The sequence below is a fragment of the Ostrea edulis genome, chromosome 3 (genome assembly GCF_947568905.1).
Source record: "Ostrea edulis chromosome 3, xbOstEdul1.1, whole genome shotgun sequence".
NCBI lineage: Eukaryota > Metazoa > Mollusca > Bivalvia > Ostreida > Ostreidae > Ostrea > Ostrea edulis.
Window position 1 is genome coordinate 35,931,596 of NC_079166.1, and position 23,353 is coordinate 35,954,948.

General features: G+C 32.8%; 2 protein-coding genes across 14 annotated transcripts in view; one reads left to right on the top strand and one right to left on the bottom strand.

Moving 5' to 3' along the window:
- LOC125676982 (transcription initiation protein SPT3 homolog) overlaps positions 1–23,353 on the bottom strand; it is a 97,065-nt gene that overhangs the window by 57,738 nt on the left and 15,974 nt on the right. For 3 of the 11 annotated variants that reach the window (XM_056160558.1, XM_056160559.1, XM_056160560.1), the window contains 3 exons: positions 21,919–21,966; positions 10,336–10,388; positions 7,931–8,070 (listed from right to left, as the gene is read on the bottom strand). In XM_056160558.1, coding sequence (XP_056016533.1) covers positions 7,931–8,061 — 131 coding nt within the window. In that variant the 5' untranslated portion in view covers positions 8,062–8,070; positions 10,336–10,388; positions 21,919–21,966. Of the gene's footprint in view, positions 1–7,930; positions 8,071–8,863; positions 8,881–10,180; positions 10,242–10,335; positions 10,389–10,865; positions 15,065–21,918; positions 21,967–23,353 lie in introns of those variants that run through there. The other 8 variants (XR_008801973.1, XM_056160563.1, XM_056160561.1 and 5 more) reach the window with 7 other exon arrangements.
- Positions 1–23,353, top strand: part of LOC125676979 (runt-related transcription factor 1-like) — a 62,402-nt gene that overhangs the window by 10,427 nt on the left and 28,622 nt on the right. The gene's annotated exons all lie outside the window — the stretch shown is intronic.

The following is a 23,353-nucleotide window of genomic DNA, read 5'->3' on the forward strand; positions in this document are numbered from 1 at the left end:
GAATAATCAAATTTACAATTTTGGTACAGGACTATATGTTCTTTCTAAATATCTATTTACTTTCAATTTAGTATCAGTAGTATTAAAGAAGATGCAATTTAAGTGTTTTACACATAAACACTATATAACAAGTTTGGCTCCGCCCTGGGGTCAGAACCCCTACCCCGGGGATCATGAAATTTACAATTGTGGTAGAGGTCTTCCTGCTCTACATCACTATGCATTTAGTTTTTCTTAAATGTGTGTGGTTCTCGAGAAGAAGATTTTTGAAAATTGGTCAATTTTGGGCAGTTTTTGCCCCACTCCTAGGGCCCCAGTGGTGCTGGAGTCCTGAAATTTACAATGTATGTCCCCCTTGTCCTAATGATGCTTCATACTAAATTTGAAAAGAACTGGACTGGTAGTTATTAAGAAGAAGTTAAAAATGTTCAATTGTTAACGCACGATGGACGACTGACGAAAACCAATTGCAATAGGTCACCTGAGTTTACTCAGGTGACCTAAAAAAAGAAAAGAGAGAGAAAATTACACCCTAAAAGCAATGGAAAAAAAGAGAAGTCTTTTGCGTACACTTCTTGTCGCAGAAACCCCGGCGCTGTGAACTATAGACACTAGAGGACCGATTTCAAAGCTCATTCTGTAGAATATTAAGCAACACTACACCTATAGAACATTGGACAGAGTTGGGAGTCCTCCATCACTTTAAAGTTGTTCCCTACAGTTCTGCATGTCACTGTCACAATTATACAAAAGTTGTCATACTGTTTATGGTCGAACCTTTAATTGCTTTTGTAAACTCACACACTCCATTCTTAAAAAATCTGACCAAAATTGACAGCAATCTCCAACAGACCCTCTATTGATACAATATAAGACTAGTTACACTTGGTGGGGTCTTGTTGGTTGGAGGGAGAGATTTGACAGTTTGTATGGTCACTCCTGAAACAATGACTCACTACCCCCCACCAATGGTGAGGAGAAGTAGGAGATTTGAATGAGATGCTACTAACCACAATGGTGTATTAAGTATATTGTTTACATGACATGTGCTGTAAATTACATTTCTACCTGTGTGGTTTCAGCAGGCACAACATTAAGGTGTTAATTGGACTGTTAGAAGACATTTACATCACTAGGGATAAGTTTTCTCCATCATTCATACTTCTCTGCTCTACCACTAGTGTTATCTGTATCTATGAATGAATTTCCTGTTATCATAAGATTTTCTTCAAAACAATTATTAATAAATGATCTGCAAATTGAAAATATTGAATTCCATCTCCTGCCAAGAAAATTGTTCAAAGCTGAAAATGAGCAAGTACAAATAAGGGAAATTCTTGTTCAAAGCTGAAAATGAGCAAGTTCAAATAAGGGAAATTCTTATCTTCCTTTGAAAACAATTACATGTATTAGACATTCCAACTAAAAAGACAGTGCATATAAAGAAACTGAAGTCCTTCAACACTTTTAAATGCAATGTTGAAACAACCTGATAAAACAGACTGTTATTTTCAAAAAGAGAGGAAGAAAGAAAAAGAGAGAAAGAGAGTAGCAGTACTATAGAGATGGGATGACAAACCAGGCACTTAAATCCAATAACTATTTAAATGGCTATTCACATTTCCAGAGCCAATAGTCTCTCGTACCTACATCAGAGAGATAACAAAACTGACCGTTACGTTGTAATAATGAGTCTCTCGTACCTACAACAGAGAGATAACAAAACTGACCGTTACGTTGTAATAATGAGGATTTATTCAGGACCACACACAGAGTCTCTATGATTGGTGATACTGACCTCTCTGATTTTGTAACCCCTTTTGTAAGTTTTAAAGTTCAAGATTAAACACAGTAACTTTGTAATATTTTGATTCTGGGACTATAATACAATACACAGATTCAAGCCTGTTCAATATCTATATTACAGAATGGTGTAATATCCAGTTCATTTAATATCCAGTTAATAGCACTGTACATATATTCAGTTTATTAGATGTTCATGTAATAGTAAGATTTATACAAAAAAAACCAAAATCTACTTTATAGCATCGTTCAAATTATTTAACTGTCTAACATTCAGTTTTGAGGACTGCAAAATATTCAGTTTATAGTACTGCTCAATATTTAAAGAACTGCACAGTACTCTGTTTAGATAGAACTGACGACAAAGACGAGAGCTTCTGACAATATTCAGTTGATAGGACTCTTCTGATATATAGTCTCTGGGACTATACAATATTCATTTCATGGAACTATACAATATTTAGTCAGTAGAATATTCCTTCATGAAAAGGTGAAGATAATGAACAGTGACAAATCCTGTAGAGAATACAAAATTGAGAGTAGGGCAAACACAAACTCCTACACATAGAGGTGGGATCAGCTAGGTGCCTAGGAGAGGTAACCATCCCCTGTTAAGCTGCCACGCCTGTCAAACCTTGATCACGTAAACAGAGTAATCCATAGTCAAAGTCAGTATATGGAAAATGGTCTAATAATTGGTATGAAACACATCAGACAATGATACATGTAGGTTTATTTGCAATCATATCATTATAATGACCATAGAATTTGCCAAATACTGACTTAAGACAAAACTGCTGAAACCTATGTAACATCAACTTGTTTGTCAGAAGCCTCCTTCGATTTCAAAAAATTTATTATATGCAGAACAAGCTCTCACTTATCGAATCAGTTGAGGGATATAAACACCATATGCAGGTGATAATGGAATATTGCTACATAGAGAAGGGAAGCGGACGATGGAGAAGCTGTTTGTCATATAACCGAGATGTTGGTTAGCCATTAATGTCCATATTTCATAAAATATTCTAATACGAAGCAGATATGGAAAGCTGTGTTGTCTTTCATTTAAAGTACACTGGGATATATTGAATCAAAATATAAATGAAAGCAAGCATTGTTAATAGATAAAATGTTGTCGGTGTATCCAAATGTAAAGTTTAAGCCCACAGCAGGGTTTTTTTTCTTCTCATGTAGAAGCTTTTAAGAATACAAAAACAAGTCAGCTAATAATGGGGCAAAATTTGTGCCCATGGGAATTCCACAGAATGATGGAAGACTTGATCACCAAACACTGCTTAGATACTGTCAATGAGAAATTCCAGCATCTTATTAATATTAACTTTGAGTATTTGGGCATAAAATCAGATTGGGGTTCAACAAAAGGGCCAGCAAAAAACAGTTCATTATAACCAAACTATGTTATATCCAATAAAATTTTCATTATTTTTCTCTCATAGGGAAATAAATATTACTTTGCATTAAATGTAAATTCATTATAAGTTTGTTTTATTATAAGTATGCTTTACTGTAATTGGTTTCTGGAATTGTATTATATTCAGCTTTTAGCATATCGCAATATTTAATTTATTGGAATTGAACTGTACAATATTTAGTTTATTGGACTGTGTAATATTTAGTTAGCTGTGTATCATTCAGTTCCTGACAGTGAACAGTTTCTGAAATTGAGATAATTCCCTTTCTACTACAAAACATTAGTTCTACAATTATAAAGACTTGAAACAAAGTATAATTTCCAGAGTTCTGGAACTGTACAATGGTCATTTTATTGGGCTGTACAATGTTAGGTTTCTGAGACTGACATCATCTATGATGGGGATTAAAACTATTTAGTTTGTGGTACTGCTTAGGCCTAAAAAAAAATTGTGTGTTTCGGGTAACCCGACCTACCCTATAAAAATGTGCCGATCCTAAAGATTTTTTAATGTCCGTTTTTATCCGATTAAAATTCCTGTTATATCTGTGTAAAAATCCATTTTTATCAGAATAATTTTTTTTCATTCATAAGAAACGTCTTCAAAACGCTTAAGCTTACAGTGAACATTAACGATATTCATATCAACATGCAAGCATTTTCATGACGGATACGACGGCATGGCAGGGTGCTCCGTGGTCATAGGGTCAAGGATATTGCACTATAACCTATTGTAAACAATGGAGGAAATTCGAACCCCGAATAAATATTTCTCTCCAATCTATGGTGTCTCTTCATACATTTTTCCCCCCATGTTTCAGGAAACTTAACTACACGTGTCATTATCACAGAACACTAATTTATCCACATTTTGAAAAATGTCTTATCCCACTGATTCATGAATCGGTGGAACAAGACATTTTTTAAAAAGTGGATAAATTAGTGTTCTGTGATAATAACACATGTATTTAAGCTTCCTCAAACATGACAAAATGTATAAATAGACACCATAGGTCGGAAAGAAACATTTATTTGAGGTTTGAATTTCCTCCATTGTTTACATATAGGTTATAGTGTAATAATCTTGACCCAGGCGCCTATGTCCGTGGTCAATATTTGGAGCAAAAAATGTTCACACAGAGAGGAAAAATGGATAATTAGCATTGTAAGACACAAAGAAACATTTGATATGTTTATAACTTTGTCAATGTATTAATTGTTGTTTAAAAAATATACTCTTTTGAAATGTTTCTATCATCTTCAGAGAAACTATGGAATGGGAAATCTTTTGGATAATAGAATTCTAACACTGATATTTTTGTAATTCAAAGGTTTTGTGACACAGCTGAAATGAAGAGAAAATGAAGAATTAAAATGATATGAAACTCTGTAAAATTTAGTTGTCTGATGTTTTTCAAATTAACATGGAGTTAAATTATATAATACTATAGTTAGAATAATCTAATTGTCTTGGGTCTGTAGGACATTATCATTTTAACGATAGAACATTCATTGTATCTCGGGGTTCTCTCTTCCATCAATAAAAACTGGGCGCCACCAGATAACTGAAAAATTGTTGAGAGTGGCGGAAAACATCAATCAATCAATCAATCTATTTAATATAATACAATATTCTCATGATTTTCTATCTATATTTCAGCGTTCATACATGTAAAAAAAAAAAAATTTTTAAAAAAAGGATCCCTACCTACCTACCTACCCTAATTTTTTCATCAGTGTTACCTGAAACACACAATTTTTCTTTTTAGGCCTTTCTATTGTTATTAGAACTATTTAATACCTAGTTCCACAAGACTGTGCAATATTTGATTCAAAAGCATTATAAAGTTATTTAGTTCATGGGGACAGCTCAATATTCACTTTCTAGTACTGAACAATTTCAAGATATGACAAATGAAATTTCTTCTCCAGAACGGTAGTTTTAAGATTATGATAAGCTGGGATGAAGTGCACTTTTCAGAGTTTTAATCCCATGAAATTCGAGTAATGAAAAATTCTCCTTTTTCAGAGGCTTGGATGCACATTATTTTTTTTTGTATGTACTGTTCAATAACGATTATTTTCACTTGGGCATATCATGTGATATTCTGCATATGCATGATGTTTTTCAAAAACATAATTAGTTTAATCACATTATAATGAAGACATTTAATCTTCAATTTGATGAGATATATGGACCATTCCACACCACCTGAAAATAAAATATCTGCTCCTTGCCTATAAAAGCAGCTTAAAATAACCCCTCAATGAGCTCAAAAGAGAAGACCATCTGAATTCTTCAGTGCATGATTTCCCTCTTTTTACCTAATTAAAGTATCACATAATTCACAGACTAACACCATTCTGCCTAATCAATTGATCCTCATATCCTCATTCAATATTGGGAACCTGGTGTACATGTTGCACATTTATAAACCAGGGCTTTGAATGGTTCAAATGCAATGCACAAAAAGGACATTGGATCTCACAGAAGTGTCACCTATCCCTGCCTGTCTCCTCATAGTCTTCATACAAACTGGGCAAATTTGTGCCAATTTGCCGATCAAATGTTTTCAATGGAGAGGAAAAAAAATAGAATTATACCATGACATTTTTTACTCTTTTTCTTTCACCCAGAAATCAAATGATTTCTAGTCCCCAGAGAGCATGCACTCTCCAAAACGAATGGCATACCCTGCGTAGTAAAACATAAAAACTGAATTAAATTAAAATGTAAATTAGAATGTTTCGATCCCAATGAAAATGAAACTGAAAAATAATTGGTATGGTGTAATGATCGAAGGATCAGAGATGCATGCATGCCCATTATGGTCTGATGATGCAAATTAAAGAACAAGCTAGCAGGGTAACATTTCTGGAATAATTTGTTAAAATGAAATACATGCAGGTGATTTTCGATAGAATAAAGAATTATCTCAACTTGAAACACATTTTTTTTTTCAGTTTTCACTTGCTCTCTCTCTCTCTCTCTCCCTAACTTCTTGCTGATGAGCCCATGAATAAATTATCTCAGACAATAGAAATGCTGAAGTATCAACAAAGACTCAATTAGTAATGGTTTAAGTTGACGCTTCCAATTCTTAGCCATTTCTTTACCATTTCAAATGGATTTTCTTAATCACGATATCTCTTTTTGTGGAGGCATTGGTTTTCCATACTTTCACTTTTGACTAGAATATCTTTATCACTGTATCTGATTGCCATCTGTCTTTTCAACAAAAACAATGTAACCTTGAATATAATCACTAAAATAATTCCGTAATTATACTTCATTAGTTTTCACCTGTGTAAAAACAATGATATCTACCAAGAATCTTCCAGTCCAACTGATAATCTACATGAATCTATCAGGGAGTACGACACTTTAATTCAACCTCGAAACTGAGCTTTAAAACTGGAACAATACGATTCCTGTGCCTATATCTTCACTAGTCAACATAAATAAATGTGAAGATAAATTACAATTAAGGATACAAAAAATCTTTAAAGAAAACTGTTCTTAAATCTAAGGTCTTGCATTACACATTTTACAGTTTATTTAAATACATAATTTGAAAGAAAAAACCCAAATCACATCCTCAAGGCAGCTGTTGAAGGCTTAATCTCCCAATTAAACGTTGATCTGAGCAGACCTTGCTTCTCTGAGAGTGCTACCCAATGTGGGCCTTATAATCCTGTCGTATTTAACACCTAAAACATTTAGTGACTACTTAACATACGCTGCCCCCGAGATACAGACTCCCCTCTCAACCACAAAACACCAAAAATCAGACTTAAGGTCTACCACAATATCAAATGTACATGTCCTGTATTCAGAATTAGCAAGCGGTACACCAATGAACCAAATCAGAATATAGACTTCTTTACCTATCACTAAATATACCCTGCAGTTATGGACCATGCTGAGGCACGATAGGTAGGTTTATCGTAAGAGGGAAAAACTTGTCTCAACCAATATTTGTACAAAATCAAAAACGTGAAGTCAGGGTTTTGCATGTAAGTCTTTGCACTGCTGTCAAAAGGTGATTCCGGAGAGTCACTGCTTTTTCGTGTTTATTTTCATTTCAATCACATGCAGAATTGTTTGCCATTTATCAAATGGAGACAAAAGGGAATAAGGGACAAATATGTGCTGCCAAGACAATATTCCATGGATGCAAGACGGTTCTATCCAGGTACCTCTATCTGCTTTCATACTTGCACATCTTTCTTATGAGCAATTAAAAAGTAGCAATTTATCAGTATTTGCATCTTGGGATAAATAATGTTGACTACAATGATTATTTCAACAATTTTCATTTCCCAGGACTACATGTCCAAAAAATATTACAAAATCTATCCTAGTCAAAACAGAGCTGTGTATATATAGTGACAGTGGGGTCTCAAGTCTGGAATCTAGAGGGATTGGCCCTGAATTTTGCATCCTTTAAAATCGGCACAGCTAGCTATTTCATTTGTGAAATTCATCCCCTCCATCATGGAAAATGTTGGCTATAGTGTAAACTTAAGCTTATATTTCTTCAAAGCTGATAGACAAATAGGAAATGGAAAATTTGTTATATTCGGAAATGTGACTAAATCATGAAATCTAATTAACGCCATGACTGTAACATTGCTGCATGAGAAACAAGACATATATTAATGGTAAATACCTGTATTCCTGATACTTACATCATCTGCTGGATATCAGACAGGTACCAATTCCTGGGACCACCGCTTGTCCCTGCTGAGCCCTGAGGGTGACCTTTCTCGGACTGTTGACCATTTTGAGGCTGCCCTGCTAGACTTTCCTTCCCAGACATTCCTTTTTTCTGAATCAATAAATTGCTAGTAAAGCCTACAAATTTCTTGGGCTCATCTATCTCCCAGGTCAATACAAAATGTCATGCTTGTCAATGATTGCAGAAATGATTTTCAGGGTGACCTTTACCAAGACAAATTTTCTAAGAAATTACTGTAATGTCACAGTTAAAGTCATTTCAAAACAATATGAGATTAACAACTATGTGTGCCTGCAATATTTGCCCTTTGCTGTAGATTTTCTGAAACAATAATTAAGGTGAAACTGATCATGAACATGTTGCTGTAGAGGGTATATCAGAAGGCAAAGTCTATATTGCCTGAAGACCCATCAAATGCTAAAAGCTTTTTGAAAATTAATACACTAGCTTGTTTTCTACATCAATATGCAAACTTGTGACATAAATCAAGTGTTCTGACAGTAATTTTTGTTTTTGAAAATAATTCCATCAAGTTGTACAAGGACAATGACTTTACAATGGACACTGGTAACATTTTTCAATTAAGGTGTTGAACTTTTGTTGACGCATATCTAACAATGTTTTTATTTCAATTTCACTTTAAAGGCAGTCTGTTTTCTGGATTTAACAACTGACTGCACTGCTTTTAATTCCCGTGCTGTCCACAATACTGGTATAATACTAATCTTAAAATTTTCCACATCAAAAACTACCATAACATTATCATCTCCAAATTACACACTGGATCACCACGTTATGTACACAATAATTACCCAGGCTTGTTTCTTATTCACTTTCATCATTTCAATAACCAACATCAGTCTCGAACCTATAAATCAATTACCTTGTTAGGCTTTCCACATATTACTATATACCCAACTCACTGCATTTCCCACAATGCTTTGCCATATGCACAGGTAGATTGGTCTCTGTCCATATTAATATCTACCACAAAGTCTCTCACACAGGTATTGCCTTTTTGTTATCTTACTGTCCAAGATAACATCCTTCTCAGGATAAAATCCTTCACAGGATAAAATCCGATAAAATCCTACAGATCTCAACACTCTTATAGACTTCTTGTATACATAGCAATCAGTACGTGGTACATCTAGGATCTTGCAAATGGGAGGGGACAAAACGTAAGAGGTAATTAGGGGTCCTCTTCAGACCTCCGTTTGGTCAAGGCAAATTATAGCCCTAATGAGGGCCCAGGGAGTGAAGTTCCCTGAGGCTTTTAGGTTTTAGCAGATAGAAGAACCAATTCTTAGATTGAAATTCACAGTACCAGCATATTTTCAAATATTGTAATGCGGGAAAATTGTGTGAGAACCAATGTTCACTAATTCTAACAGTAATCTGTTCATGAGAGTTTAATTTCAGAAAGCTATCGTCAATGGGAACTGAAAAGCTTTAATACAAATATTCCCCAAAGGTAGAAGTTTGAGATTAACTGCTCCTCACAAAGTTAGGGGAAATTAAACCCTTGCGAACTTCTCCAAGTTACATCACATGTATCAAAACCCTATTCATTGTCATAAAAATCCATCTTCAAAGCTTTCACACAATTTTTGCTCTACTTTAATTTAAGGATTTAGCTATGGTAGATGAAATTCTTTGATACATGCGAAATTGATTTGAAGTTGACTCTGAAGTAGCCAAAAATTTGTGCAACTTTCAAGAAAGCCTCCTGTTTCAATACAAGTGCAGGTAAAACAGCAGTCTGCTTACATGTTCCAGTAGTCACCTCTGCTATGACACATAATTACATTTTATTCCTGATTGTTCTTTTTTGGTCTCCCTAAACCTCCCTTTCACTCCCTCTAACTCTTCAGAGTATACAACTCTGTTCTTTGTCACCTCTTTCTGAGTACATGTACAAAATTTACCACCCCACCCCACCCCCACCCCACCCCCCATCCTCACACTTTTCCATCTTCCACAAGTCTATATAGCTCAATATTCATCTCCTCATTCTCAACCAACATCATATACCTACAGTTTAATATGGTAACCAATATTTTTTTCATCTGATACTTTCATCACAAAACTCGAGTCACCATGCACTAAATCTAAGTACAATAAACTTGCACACTACATACACATTTTGGTGTTTCTCAGTAAAAACACCATGTGGAATGCCTGTTATTTTGTCTCCTACCTCCATAGAACACTTTTATTTCCGGTCTCAGATATTTTGCCAACCAGCTCACAAGTGACTGAATGTGCATAGTCACTTCCTTGAAGTTTGGGGAGAAAACACTTAATTGCAAGTATAAAACTACTTCAATCAATGGCCCTCTATCTCACACTTACTTCTTTGGGATATATATCAATCCTACTTGTTCAAACACTCGGTGACCCTTGGCCTGCAAAATAAAGCAAAATTCATGACATCCGTATCGCTTCATTGTCTCACACTATCTGGCAAAACAACCTGCATTAAACATGCACATTTTCTTTAAAAATGTGTGCATGTAACACAATAAATTGTGTCAGGAATGTGCCATTGTTGTTTTTTAGCTCATAGAATTCTAATGATGTACATATTTCATACAAACTTGACAAACTGTCCCGTCTTGCAAGTTCTTGACTTTTAATAAATTTTAAAATAATATATATATATATATTTCATCATATTAATTACCTTAAATGGAGAATTTTTTTAACAAAACACAGCAAAATCAACTCCCCAATACAACACTCGCATCATCGACTAAATCACTTTTGCATTTTTAAAATTCACACATATATTGGTGAAAAGGAAGATGCATCTTTAAAGATTTGATAGACAAAATTAATGTACAAAACAATAAAACAAAAAAAAGGTAAAGTGTTCTCCGTACAGCAATGTACAAGGTATATAATCCCCTGCTGTTCCTTGGTATAAATACGTTTTATGTCCACGACCCAGTGCTCTACAGAGGGGAGCTTTCCAGTGTCAATCCACTGCTGACGGACTATATGTCATTCCTATACAAGGGCGCAAGGAACCCTCATCTCCAAAATCATCTTTTATTGTTTATGTGTTTATTAGTCGTTAGAGATTCTCTCGCAAATCTGTTAGCCGCAAAACTCTTTGCCCTTATGTCTGCGGGAAGACGCAACTTTGGTAAACCTGGCCACAACAAAAAATTGTAAATGCTAAGTGTTATGCAGGATTCAGCATTTGAATGTAAGTAAAATATTATCTCATTTGAATTTCTTTCATGGGTGACATCAAAATAAGATGTATAGACATCTCTAGATGTAACTACAGGCCTGCAAGCTAAAAAAAAGTGTCCAATATATAAATGTGATCTTCCATCAAGGCTTTTCACTTATCTTTACGCCTTGAAATATAATTCTAGGATTATGGGATTACCTTAATGTTTACTTTTACAATGTAAATTTTTGATGTAATTTTTTTTTTTTTTTTTTTTTTTTGCTATAAATTCTTTTTCTCCTTTTTTTTTATTTTTGATGATTGACTTGATCATTCAAGTTCTGATATGAAACACCTGAACATTTTCGACAGGTGTGAATTTCTACTTTATGAAAAGATGAAAAGGACGAAATGTTTTCTATTAATTGTGTTTGCTGTATTATGAGCCATAAAAATTACCTCTATTTTCATGATAGTAAAATAAATCTTTCTGTATTTGACTTCGCAAGCATTTAATACTTTAAAAAGTAAATGATTCACATTCTCGAGATATTTCTATCCTCATCTAATAATTGTTTGGATATCTTAAAAAAAAAAAAATGAAGGACAAAAATATTTCATTCACTGAAAATTTATGCAGATCAAGAAGCAAAAACACAATTTATAGATACAAGAGATTCATGAAAAATATGAATTGCAATACAGGTATATATATATATATATATAAACTCTTTACGAAATACACTGTAATTGTTAAGTAAGACAACGGAATAGTGTATTGTACATTACTCATTTCATCAGTGATATGAAGTGTAGGACTGCTAAAATTGCAAGATGTTGCCATTTAACTCAAGAAAAATAATTAACAATATTCCAATTTGTTATTTATTGGTATACTTATGCTTAAACAAAATAAATGAAAATTCACTCTCACAAGTAGACAGACAGGAAGTGCATATTGTCTAATAAGAATATGCTGCATACACTGTAAGTTTCTTTTAACCTGTTTTGTTGATTTAAATTTGCATATATTTCAATAATGTGAACATTACAAAATGATTGATAAATTACTCTGTCTACAACTAACTATTTAATTACAAAAACCAAAATATCAACTTTTTTAATTTTGTCCAAAATTTTACTTGAATATAGCTTTTGCATAATTTAATTTCACAACTGACCATTGTTTACTTGATGTACGTACATCAGGTGACCAAACCCAAATGGTCATTATAAATATATATATAAACAGCTTTTAAAAGTTTCACATAATTTTTGATCATGAGAAACTTTCAAGATGGTCATTGTGTATATAAACATCTTTAAAATAGTTTTCGATCATAAAATACTTTCAAAACATACATGTATATCTGCAGTGAGCATTCGTATATAAAAAAAAAAAAATATGAAGCAAGCTTTGTCCTCTATCATGTTTTCGTACCCATGCTCAAATATCACGTTTTGGGGTATATGTTAAATCAATCAAATGTATCTTATATATATACATGTATACATCCTAACTGTAGACCCTTACCAAGAAAGTGTAAAGTACGTGAGCCCCTCCCCCCTCACCCAAAATTCATTTGCCAAAAGATCAAAGGTTAAGGTTCATGTCTAATAAGGTAGAAGGTAAGGGTCAAAGGTGACCCAGTAGTTGTACTATCAGTAAGTTTCTTTTACAGTCAAGTCTGTATGTTCATGAAATATCAATTTGAAAACTGTATGTCAAACTGTTTTAACAAGAGCATTTTTTTACACTCATGCTGCAAAATATGCCTGTCCAAAATAGCCAGTAATGAAGTAGTAAAGAAATAACTAACATCTAAATAAACCATTCTTTGGTATAAAAAAAAAAAAAAAAAAAAAAAATGGTTCTGACAGTGGCAGATAATGTGAAAAACAAAATTCACCTGAGAAACATTACTTTTCAAAATATTCTTGGCACCAACACCATGGGCACATTTACACCAAGTTTGATGATCATTGCCTTATCAGTGTTGATTTTCCTTCATATTTACCTATGTGAAATTATGACTTTGACCTTGAGAAATATCAGGCATCTTCCTCACACCATGAGGAACAAATGTACAGTTTTGATTATCCTATAGCCTTATTAGTACAGCTCATTAATATCCTTCTCATGAGGTTATGTCGATGATCGAATGAACAATGGAAGACATGCACTCAGAAACACCCAGAGCAACACTGCACCATACTATATTGCAACTATAACTATGAGCATTTACTACCACAGTATCAAACTTATAATTATCTTAGTCTAATCTGTGCCTACAAATTACCAATGCAAGTTTAACCTTGACCTTTGACCCTGAAAATCTAAAGACTTTAATTTTTCAACTCATTGGAAACATTTGTACAGAGTTTGATGATCTTTAAGCCTAATCATTACAGTGTTTATCTGGCCTACAAGATTCTGACAGATTGATATACTGCACCATACCATAATACAACGTATATATCTATATGTCAGTGGTACAAAAGTAGATGTATATATAACCTTACAAAGTATAGAACCCTGGCTAGTAAAATGTTCATGAAAAAAAAGGAATTTGAGGAAAGGCCCATTCAGTAGGTCTCAATGATATACATCTATAAAGGCTCACATTTAGATGGAAAACTGAGCTAATTTTAAAATCATTGACAATGCAGGCAGACAAACATCCAAAGAGAGAGAAAAGAGAAAGGGTTGATCAGAACTGCAATCTGGTCCAATATATTTTTCATTCAAAACTTTGGCTAGAGACCACGTTGGTCTACCTCTCAGCATTACAATCTATAATGCATTAAATATACAACTCAACAAACTCTAGCTGTTTCTCTTCATCCCATAGTAAGCTTTATTTGGTTTGCATCACACAACAGTCCCATTATCACACAATGTCATGCATTGAAAATGTATCCAATAACGTAATCAGGATGTTCTCTAAATTATTACTCATGTATATTTACCTTCAACTGAACATTAGTGTACCAGTAAACAAACAAATGAACATTAATCTACCTGTAAACACACAAATGAACATTAGTCTATACCTGTAAACACACAACTGAACATTAGTCTACCTGTAAACACACAAATGAACATTAGTCTACCTGTAAACACACAAATGAACATTAGTCTATACCTGTAAACACACAAATGAACATTAGTCTACCTGTAAACACACAAATGAACATTAGTCTATACCTGTAAACACACAAATCAACATTAGTCTATACCTGTAAACACACAAATCAACATTAGTCTATACCTGTAAACACACATATGAACATTAGTCTATACCTGTAAACACACAAATGAACATTAGTCTACCTGTAAACACACAAATGAACATTAGTCTACCTGTAAACACACAAATCAACATTAGTCTATACCTGTAAACACACAAATCAACATTAGTCTACCTGTAAACACACAAATCAACATTAGTCTACCTGTAAACACACAAATCAACATGAGTCTACCTGTAAACACACAAATGAACATTAGTCTATACCTGTAAACACACAAATGAACATTAGTCTACCTGTAAACACACAACTGAACATTAGTCTACCTGTAAACACACAAATAAACATATATTCCATTCTTTAGTTTATGCATGGTTCATTTTCTTAATGAAAAGAACAATTCTGAAAAAGGCTTGCATGTTCATAATATCATATTACATGGGATGAAGAAGGTATGTGTATATTCACATTATATGTATAATTTTCACAAATATTCATCCCAATTAATGTAATTTTCTTAACATAGCAATATATTGATGTGAATTGTCAGTTGTGTACAATGTACAATTTTGACCAATGCATATATAGTGTCACCTTGGTGGAATATTACTTACCAGCCATTACATCACCACATGCCACCCCCGCATACCGCCATCACATTTCCATACTCTTATATTAACGCCAAATTCACCTATCACCATCAGCTGCCACACGTTTTCAGGTTTAAAAAGGTCAACTTACCTTCTTACCTCCCCCAATAACAATGCCCACCACTGCATGGGAATCAGATGTCATAATTGAACATGATTGGTCTGTCCGGCAAATTAAAATGAATCTAAATTTAGCACATATGTCATGAAAACAGGTACATGGCTAATTGCAGTAACAGTTTGAATATATAATGATTTAAAAATTGAGCTCTGACATTGTCCGGTAGAATTATCCACATGTAAACAACAGAGAAACAACACTACTATTAGCTGCTCTGAAATTGTGTGTACCATGTGACATTTGTGTGTACTGATGTGTGTGATATGTCATATATTTCTGTGATCCAGAAAAAGCTGCAGCCATTACATGTGTTTGTCAATTCCACTAAACCTATTCAGTCATCGTAAAACCTACCATGTCACAAATGATACTTGTGCGTTTTACAAATGCACAGAACAATATTCCACTATATAATGGAGTCTTAAGAACTAAAAGCAAAACAACTTCATGCGTTTACATATCTTGTCATAATGGATGGCAATAAAAGGACAATCATTCATTAATTGATCAACCACATTTTTTTTGGTCAAATTGATGAGCTAATATATGGTAATGACAAACTCTTCATTGCCATGCACCCTTGATACAACGTTAACGCCAAAATTAGCTGGGACAAAGCTGGCGATATACCATGGCGACACTGTATATACATGCACTGACATGCAAAAGAAACACAACCCTAATTAAATGCAGACAATAATTTTCTTACATCAGTAATTTATTGTTAACAATTTTGAATTGCAAGATATCATAAACACTCCCAAGCAAATCACAGAATTTGAGCAGCAAGAAATGCTAACATATTGAAGTAGAAAAATTTCAATGGTTACCACCTCTTCTGTCTTGACATTTTTTCACCAAAGTGATAAAGTTAAATTCACTGTGTTGTCCGATAGAATAGATGTGTATCTATATTATTGAGTTGTAAAGGCTAAAAGATATATTTGTATGAATGAAAATATTACTGAAAATTGGAACTTATATAAGCTTTCTCCCTTAAAATAACATTTAATTTTTTGCTTAAACTCACTTTATCAAATCATCATTTGTCAGGTTCTTGTAATTCATGATTTAACTAACCTACAGCACCCGGTAATAAGTTAGAAACATCAATAGAACCAGGATAGAGGTTTGTTTCATCATCTCTTTATGACACATAAATTCACAATGCCCCTAAGCATTTAACTGTGTCAAACTTGATCTTGACCTTCATAAATAACCTTGAACTTTAGCATGCAGTCACCTGCAGAACCTTGACCTTTCAGTATGAAGACGATCCACGGAGGAGAAAAACCCATGTACACTACAGTATAATGTCTATTGGATGGTGGGTGGGTTTTTTTTTTTTGGCTTTTATATAAAAAAATTCGTTATGTAATTAGGGTAGTGCTCCAATGCCAATGTAACACTTTTAAGACTATTTTTCTGTTATAAATCCCAACAGCATGATGAAAGTAAAAATAGTCTGCTCTACCACTGCATTGGAATTTCTCAATGATTTTCATTAAACTCAAAAGCCTGCAAACTGACGTATATCACAAGTTTATTGGTCCGGACAGAGAGACAAACAATTGTAAACAAAACTGTCAAAAGAATCCAGATGTTACATTTCCCCTTCCGAACAAACTGATATGAACTCCAGGAAAACTCATCTATATTAGCAGGTGTGTCTGCCAGGATTTGGTGCAGAGAGTATGGCATTTATGCCATTTTTGTCATTCGGGTCAAGTGATAATTCATTTATTGTTGGGTTTATAGACTGGTGCCCATGGTACCAGCCAACCCGACAACTAACACTCCTCTGGCAAACTTTGCTTGCCCCTACAGTAATGACATTAGTGTTGTATGGGTCTTCTTGATGACCATCATCTGCATGCGCGGAAATAGTTATATGTCACAAAATCCTTTGGTGTATATATATCTATATACAATTGTCGAGACGTGACCTATGATTGTTTCTCATGATGTGAAATTTTTAGTTTTTCTGCATGTCTGAACTTCACTTATTTTACTCTTTCAATTATTTCCATATTTTTGTTGTACATAGCTACTGTAGAATTTTTTATTTCATGCAACTACTTTATATTTGTGTTAAATCGTAATAAGCCTCACTTGTGAAATTAAAAGTTTCGTTTTTTTATTTCTTCATTACGTCAAGTACAGAACAACTGAAAATTAAATTCGTACATTCTTGCGAACTAATGTCGAACGACGATTTTACCACATTATTGCATTACTGGTAACTGTAGATAAAATACACAGTATATGTAAATTGATAAAACAATTTCTTAAAATATGTGTTACATTCACTTTAGTAATAATTGCATTCTTCGATCATCTTGATTGCAATCGTGTAATAATTACTTCCCTCTCACTCAAAAAATTCAGAAATTATTTGCATGCTTTAACTGAATTTCCTTATAAGCATCTGTTGAAGATTTAATTTTATGATGATTTATGATTTTTAAGATATTTTTTTACCTTAATTTTCTGTCAATAAAATTTTGATGCCCTTTTCATATTAGGAGGAGTTATTTTCACATGTTAATATTAAACCTGCATTTTCAATGCTGCACCTGCAATGTCAAGATTTTTAGCATATTCAAGGAAAGCATGTATACACATAATATATTAATGAACTTCAACGGTTTTAATTTGAATTTATTGGTTGGACCTCACAGTATTAATATATTTGGATATCAGTTGATTTAATTGTAAGCAGGGGTTTAATTGACAATCATTTTAATGCAGTGTTTTAATGTATGGTAACTGACAGTTCTATTCTGCTTTTTCATACCTCGTCATTCATCAATGAGGAAATAATTAGCAAGCAGGTCTTGTGTACACAACCTTGAAACCATAATACAATAAAGAGGTGTTGGAACAGAAACCATGACACTCCTTATTTTTGCTTTCTAAGATTTACTATTCATGATTTTAATCTGTTACCATTGCTGGCCGACTTTTCTTGGCATGTATTTACGTATAAAAGTAACATCTGCTCTCATTTACCCTTTGACTGGTTCTCTGAAAAACTTGGTCATCCTTGTAAAGTACTCAGAAGCTTCTTCAAGGCGAAGGAATTATTTGATATATCATGATAAATAATCTGGTGTTTATTCAAGCTTTTTCATAAGTTTTACTTCCGATGTTTTATGTGAACTTGATCACCCGTTACCCGAGCATTTAACACAATATATAGCGATACCTTTGGATAATCCCCTCACTAGGTAGACCACTATCAATGCGGCCGGTCCCCGAGTTTTTGTACTATTAAAGCCCTGCGGTTGGGCTTTGTTTGTATTACAAACTGATAATAGGTGCACCAAAACAACCTCAGAAGACCATGCTTCACGTACAGCTCACATTATCTTACTACAAAATAAGACGGCTTTTTTATGTAGTAATCAACAAAGTCCCATGTGTTTCCCGATTGATAAAAATCAAACTGCAATTTTGTGGAACAATTACAGTAACTTGGGAATCATGGATTCAAACCACTAGTTTCTAAAAGTAATGATATCTCCAAATTATGAACAGCTAGTGAATATTTGCAGCTGCTTTTAATCAACATAAGTGGAAACTTAAACTCTAAAAAAAAAAAAATTCTTAATTTTTGAAATCATTACTGATAGAGAATATTAAATGGCCTTGGCTTTTGGTTAATTGAAGTCTAGTATTGTGAGGACGATTAACAAATATAATAATGTTAAAAATCATCTTAATTAACTACAATATCCTTTGAAAAACAAAATCATAAAGGATTTACGAAAAATGACAAAATCAGTATTATTTTTGCATAATGAAACATGTCCTGAATGAAAAATGGAATTGCAAACTGGAGTCAATTTAAAACCATTATCTATTTGTCATGAACCCCGTGATAATTTGAACACGGGCAGCTGCAAATGACTGTGGGCTGTATATTGCTCACATACAACAGAACATCACATTACAAATTAATTTCTCCGTTTTCGAAACTATGTGTAAATACCTCAATAAATAGATTAATAGTCTAACAAATCCTGCAGATGGTGATCAGAACATTTCTCAGTGTGATGATCTGGTGTTAATCTTGATAGACATTTTAAAAACTAAAGATCACAATAGGACAATTATTGTCACATGCACAAGTGTTAAATACAGCGAACAAAGTCAGAGTCATTTCAGTACGTTCCACCTATTTTGCAATTGGAACAATTGAAAAATAATAAAAAATCATCATAGATTGAACAGGGGACTATAGTGTGTACTTAAAAATAACAAAAGAAATTTTCAAAAATCCTAATTATATACTAGAGTCATCAAGCCTTGCCATTGTACTTTAAGCCTCAGTTGATTCTTTATCATATATAGCAAACTTCACATCATACATGCCCATTTACTTCTCATCAAAGCCAGTTGTTTTAATCACGGAATTCAAATAACAACCACTCATTAAAATGGCTGGGTTAAAGAGACTCTTTGTACTCCATGCTTTGCCACCAGTCTCAAATGGTTACACCTTCAGTATAAAAATCTTGTTTTTGATAAATCACTTTTATGAACAAGGAAATCTGAAAATTCACCTCTGGATAAACACAGGTTCTAGCTAAGTAACATTAATATCCGGCTTTATTTGAATAATAAAGAGTTCATCCTATTGTTGAACTGTTTATGAAGTATTTGTATCTAAAACTATCATAAATCATGTGAAACAGGTACAGCTTGATTAATTTAATTAATGACTTTCAATCAATCAGGCCTCAGCCCCTTATTGTCCCATTCACAGGTAGAATATGGCTCACAATGGGATAAATGTTTTCTATTACTTATGAGTTTTTATTATTGGAAAATAGAGATGAAATAAAGTGATTCATAATAAAAGCTCAATACATTACTGACACTCGATCTGAACCTGCCGAATGAATCATACGTCCGGATGTAAAGAAGCTATTTTAATTTGCAACATCCTCAAGATAAAATAATATACAATATGTCAAGATCATGGATAAGAATTATGAAGAAATGCAGCTTCAATTAACAATTTAACACCAATTTAACACAAAAAAGTAAGATCTCTCAAACTTCAAGAAAACCCCACAGGGTATTCATTTTAATTTTACCCCGACCTGTATACTCAATAAATATTTTTAAAAGATATTCTAGTGAAAAATAAATACTGATGCTCAGGTGCCCTATATCTGTTCCTTTGTTATCAATTCAATTGCCCATTGGATCATGTTACTTCAAATGTGTGTTGCCTTAATTGCTTTTAGCTATTACTTTACTATTATGATGCTGGACTTCCAAAGGTTTGCATTAAACTTAGACAAACAGACACCTGGATGTAAAACTTAAGTTGGCGTTAACTCATCATTTAATTATTGTAACTAAAATTGGTATTAATTCATCATCTAATTATTGTAGCGTAATTGTGTAAAAGCCACTAAGCATTGATAAATATAAATGAAGATTAATTCAGATCATCTAGTATATTTCAAATAACAAACGCTAGAACTTGAAAATGGAGCCACACAATATTTGAAAGATTAAGGTAATTAATTCCACCCTTCTAGAATTATAGGTTCAATTTTATATTTCATTGTTGATTCTCCAAATAATATATCTTAGTAACAAATAAAAATACCTGTGTTAACTTTAGAAAATTGCAATTTTCCTCAAACAGCATTATCAAAATTTCACAAAAACTGGTTAAAATGATATAATAGTTTTTATAACAATTTCATGAAACTGTTTCTTTTAAAAATATCCAAATGTTAGTGAAAAATAAAGAAAATATATCGCATAATGGACTTGATAGATAATTTAATGAAAACAGATTTATTGCCCTTGAAAACATATAATTGATTATTAATATATATAAACTTTGACTTTTGAAATATATGGTTAACAATTTTTTTTTACAATAACTATTGAAAAAGACTCCAACAAAATTTATGTTCCTGTCATGCATCAATCTTGTTAAATTATTCGTTGACTTAGCGAAATCTTATGACGTCACAGGAGGGTGGAACTACGTTAAGCATATATATTACTTTGACATTTAATTCATTCCCCACCCCCATCATATCATAATATCATTTAAGCCAACCAGACAGATTATTGTGATGTCATTAGATGAAACATATGACATACACAATGTAAAATTAATGTTTATTAAAACACTTCATATCAGGCTTTCCTCCCTCAGATTCTCACATAATTATTGTTATACCCTTAACCCGGCCCAGACCAAATCCTTCCTTGAGTATAAAACCATGTATATTTATTTATTTAAAGAAACTATGAAATAATTATGGTCCATTTATAATATCAATTAGTATATTGACAGTTGTAATTAAGGTGAGAACCCCATAAATTGAAAAACAGGTATATAATATACACTTATATATACAAAAAATATTAATGTTCAAATCAATCAACCAAAAAACATATCTTGACAACAAGTAATACATTCAATATAAATATATTACCCGTGAAAAATTCAGCTCCCATGATTTGGTATCGTTTGCAGTATGGCATTATTTGAGAGTTTGAGATCAAGCAGATATTGAAATACGCATTTTAAAAATACAAACAACATCGATTGATAAAAACATAACAAACATTTAACAATTCAGAGGAGAGAAATACTCTTCAATATACAAGTTTATCAAATGTAAATTTTCTACAATACTGAATGGCTTTGATTTTCATGTATACAACAGTGACATATATTTCACACTCACCTTCTCTGAATTAACTCCTCAATGTATCCATAAGACTAGCAATTCTCACTGTATAAGAAAATACATCAACATATTTTATTTTTATACAAAATCAATTCTTCAAATTATGCTTCTACTATTCAAATGATATTAGTCATGTTAATGTCAATAAGCAATAATATGCTTTATTGACATTAATCAATTTTCAATCAATCAATTCACAGGCACTTCTAGTCAGGCATCAAGTTCTAACTGTGTTACTATAGAGTCAATCATTCTAAAGTTGTAGCTAGGCCACCTTATAAGATTTTTAACTATACCAGCAAGGGCAAACTTTAGTTGTGTAAAATACATAATCTTTCTGTATTTGTTTCTTCTTTTTATCATGTTTGTGATGACACATCTAAAACTGATGGTTAAATAATTACTATAGTATTCATTTGTATCTTGTTAATGTTGTCAGAGCCATACATTTCATGTAAATGTAATAACCACTCTTAAGTACTTTCAGTACTTTGATCTTTTATTTCACAGCAGCTTATGCACTGCAATGATTACCTGAGAAAACATTTGCTCTTTAAAAAGCTTGGAACAATTGCATTTCTGGATGAAGGACATTGGATTGCATGGTCAAGGAAACAATGTTAAATATTTTTCTTTAGTCTTTAGAAACCCTGACCATGATTTGAAAAAGAATCAGAGTATAAATATATTTCATGAAAAATGTATGAGTAATATATACCGTATCAATTTAATAAATTGTGGCCATGTTATTAAAATAGGTTTATATTAGATATATTCTCTTCTCAGAGAGTCATGATTTAATCAAACTGCAGGTATTAAGTTGGCTTACATAATCATTTGTATCAATTGACAAATTGTAGTCATATGTTATAAATTAATCATGACACCCCCACCCACCCAATGTTTGCTGTCCTGTCTTTTAAAGAGGCTGTTTTGAGCTTACCAATTGCAATCATTTACATTTTACACTTCTAGCCCTCTAATCCCAAAGAATAATTGCAAATGACCATGCACAAATACTTTTCAAGGATTCTAATCTTTTCAAAACAGTTTGTCTGGTTGAATATCATTAATGCACTGTAGTAATTTAATTGTTGATAAAGAGTGTGAGAGGGGAATAAACATTCAATAACATTAAAGCAGACAAATCAATAAAATTTGATCAGGTAATTAAGCTCTTTTCAACATTTCAATCTGGTGAGCTAAAAATTGCACAAGACTTTAATTCACAAAATGTACTCTTGCCTATATATTCTCCTGAAGTACATATTGACAATAAATCAAGCGCATTTCCTAATTACTCGCCAGATAAAGGGGAATATTAACATGATTTATGCACAGAATTTCAAAAGGTACAAATTATTCCTCTTACTAGATAATTTATCCATAATCAATGAAAAATCAGCTTCGATAATACGTGTTTACTGGATCA